Source organism: Neltuma alba, unplaced genomic scaffold, assembly GCF_004799145.2.
Source record: "Neltuma alba isolate B1F8T4 unplaced genomic scaffold, ASM479914v2 tig00011454_pilon, whole genome shotgun sequence".
Taxonomy (NCBI): domain Eukaryota; kingdom Viridiplantae; phylum Streptophyta; class Magnoliopsida; order Fabales; family Fabaceae; genus Neltuma; species Neltuma alba.
The window spans coordinates 70,464-73,634 of record NW_021636129.1 but is presented as its reverse complement, the minus strand read 5'-3'; the positions used below and the strand labels follow the sequence as shown (position 1 = coordinate 73,634).

At 34.4% G+C, this 3,171-nt stretch overlaps 1 protein-coding gene across 1 annotated transcript; it reads left to right on the top strand.

Annotated features, from left to right (window-relative positions):
* Window positions 1-361: 361 nt before the first annotated feature.
* Window positions 362-2,816, top strand: LOC114713716 (cationic peroxidase 2-like). Its single transcript, XM_028898398.1, has 3 exons — window positions 362-788; window positions 877-1,039; window positions 2,314-2,816. The coding sequence occupies exons 1-3, from the start codon at window positions 384-386 to the stop codon at window positions 2,715-2,717; spliced, it is 972 nt and encodes a 323-aa protein (XP_028754231.1). The 5' UTR covers window positions 362-383; the 3' UTR covers window positions 2,718-2,816.
* The last annotated feature ends 355 nt before the right edge of the window (window positions 2,817-3,171 follow it).

Here is a 3,171-nt window from a genome sequence, read left to right as displayed (position 1 = left end):
AATTACACTACAAGAGGGGTCTTATATTTAGGACTGGAAGTAATTTACACTACAAAAGGGGTCTTATATTTAGGACTGGAGGAATATTTTGAAGAAATCATATAATATATGCTATAATTAAATAATTTAGTAACTTTTTAAATTTTTTTTAAATTAGTTAATGGGTAATACAAGTGACTGTAAAGTAATGTCTACTTCATTTATAAAAGACCTGAATCCCGCCTATATCGCACTAGGTTTTGGAAACATTAGCCGTCTTCTCTTACTCATTGCTTATCTCTATCAAGTTCTGACCCCACAAATTAAAGCCCCAAAAAACTCTATAAATTATAACCCCAAATTCACCAATCTCATCTCATATAATTGAGTTCGAGATTAAAATAATGGAGGCTGGTTTCTTCAACGACTTAAGGTTTTTGTTCGTGTTTTACATGGTTCTAGCTTTGCTTGTGACTGTGCATGGCCAAGGGACACGTCTAGGGTTTTACTCAGCCTCTTGCCCTAGAGCTGAGTCAATTGTGAGATCTGCTGTTCAAGCTCATGTCAAGTCTGATCCTTCTCTAGCTGCTGGCTTACTGAGGATGCACTTCCATGATTGCTTCGTCCGAGGCTGCGACGCGTCGGTCCTCGTGGCCGGTGCAGGGACAGAGAGAACCGCTGGGGCGAACGCCGGGTTGAGGGGGTTTGAGGTCATTGAAGAAGCCAAGACGCAGCTGGAGGCTGCATGCCCCGGTGTTGTCTCTTGTGCTGACATACTTGCCCTTGCTGCTCGAGATTCTGTTGTTCTGGTAATAACTGAATTTAGTTAATATATTCATTTGTGTTTAGTGTACGTAGGTGAATGGATAAGAATGATATGGTTGGGAACAAATGCAGAGTGGAGGGGTAAGATGGGAAGTTCCTACGGGTAGAAGAGATGGTAGAGTATCGAAGGCTTCAGATGTGGATAACTTGCCGGGCCCTTCAGATTCTGTTGATGTTCAGAAGAAGAAGTTTGCTGATAAGGGCCTCAACGCTCAAGACCTTGTCACTCTTGTTGGTAATTCACTTCTCTCTCTCTCGATATACAAAATATAAAATAGATGTATTATTATTCATAATTCTTGAAAACTATATACTCCTCCAGTCCTAATTATAAGACCCAATTGACTTATTTGAAGAGATTAAGGAAGTAAGTTAAGTTGGTTATTTATAATAAATAAGTGTTGTGATTCCTAAAATATCTTTGCTAATTAAGTATATTAACTAAAACTATCATTATTAGAAGGATTATCTTGGAAAAAAATGCATAAATATAAGAGAGAAAATGGATTGGGGTCTTATAATTAGGACCAAATAAAAAGTCAAATTGGGTCTTATAATAAGGACCGGAGGAGTATATATATTGTTATTATAAAGTTATTACTGTGTTACTTTATGCTATGACAAGTTATATAATTCACGAATAAGGTAACTCAATTTTTTTAACTTCATATAGTTCGTAAACAAATGTGTTTGGGTAATATTAAGTTGCTAAAAAGTTGCATTGTTCACAAGTGACATAATATGTCTGAATTCACCAGTGATCGTTCAAGAGGAATGATTTAGATCTATCATTAAGATTTAATTTCAATAGTTCTCATCATTGGATTTTTTTTTAAATTTTTGTTTCATAGGTTAAATATTAAAAGATTAGCGATTAAATTTTTTTTTATTTTATGTTTTACACGTTTAAATAAATATATTATAATATAAATAACAAAATAAAATAAAATTTAATTAAACTGTCCATATGAATGAGATACTTATATCAATTGATAAGCATTATTTCCTTATTTTTACAATAAATAAATTTTTAATAATTGTATTGTAGAAAATATTTTTTTTTAATGAGAACAAGTAGAAATGTAGAGACTCTATGGATTCCAACTCCTTTATTTATTTTTGTCCCTTATTTGACCATACTGTGGCATAATTAAAATCCAAATTACTTGGTTTTCCGTGATGAGCCGCCCATGGTTTCTTTTCTAATTTGATTATCTTTATGAATTATTAATCATATTCAAAAATTATTAATAAACAATTACAAAATTTTACTCAATTCGCGTCATATATCCCCTTTGGATCTTGAGAATAAAGATGGGGCATTCACAAGATCCACATATTATAATTGGGCATTAGCCTGCCCTTTTGTTTTTGTCTTTATCTCTACAAACAAACCTATCTCTTTATCTTGTAATTTGGGAATGTGTAAGATATTGGAACATTCTGGCTTCAAATCGTAACCGATTCATTTCTTAATATTTGAATAAATATATTTATATGTATATATAGGAGGGCATACCATCGGAACTACAGCCTGCTTGTTCTTCAGCAACAGACTCTACAACTTTGGTGGAAATGGGGGTCCTGACCCTTCCATCAACCCTTCCTTCCTGCCCCAACTCCGAGCACTTTGCCCTGAGAAAGGCGACGGCATGAACAGGGTGGCGCTCGATTTCAGAAGCCAGAACCGGTTCGACACATCTTACTTCAATAATCTGAGGAAAGGACGGGGAATTTTGCAGTCTGATCAAGAACTGTGGAGTGATGCTTCCACAAAGCCCTTTGTTCAGAGGTACTCGGAAAAGACTGTATTCAACGTGGAGTTTGGCAAAGCCATGGTGAAAATGAGCAACATTGAGGTCAAAACTGGTCGTGATGGTGAAATAAGAAAGAAATGTCCTGCTTTCAACTAGACCAGCTTAAGTGTGGGTTCTCTCCAAACGAAAGAATCTTAATTAACTTGTTTGTGTCCAAATAAAAATAATGGCAAAGTAAAATGCCAATTTAGTATTTAATAGTTAAATATTTTTTCTTTAAACCCAGAAAAACAAATTATAATGATCACACCAGCACCTTGTGATGAACAAGCAATGTCCTTTGAACTGTAGCAGGAAGGGCGAAGACCACTATGATCCAGGGTTACTGTTCCCACGCCGTCCTCTGGGGATTCGGATAATATTTTTATTCTTTCATTAGTTAGAAAATAAGTAAAATCTTTCAAAAACTTCATAAAGTTATTGATTTTTATGAATCGCATGAGAAAATAAATCATAACAAAAATGAATAAAAAAATTACAAATACATTATTAAGATCACTTCAAGGCATAAAGCCTCTTGACCATATTGAAATATTTAATAATTTGAAGG

What these genes read in the sequence shown, in the direction of transcription:
- LOC114713716 (XM_028898398.1), top strand. Translation starts at nt 384, where the DNA reads ATGGAGGCTGGTTTCTTCAACGACTTAAGGTTTTTGTTCGTGTTTTAC. An exon ending in CTCGAGATTCTGTTGTTCTG is followed by an intron (nt 789 to 876) that starts GTAATAACTGAA and finishes GAACAAATGCAG; the next exon opens with AGTGGAGGGGTAAGATGGGA. An exon ending in AGACCTTGTCACTCTTGTTG is followed by an intron (nt 1,040 to 2,313) that starts GTAATTCACTTC and finishes ATGTATATATAG; the next exon opens with GAGGGCATACCATCGGAACT.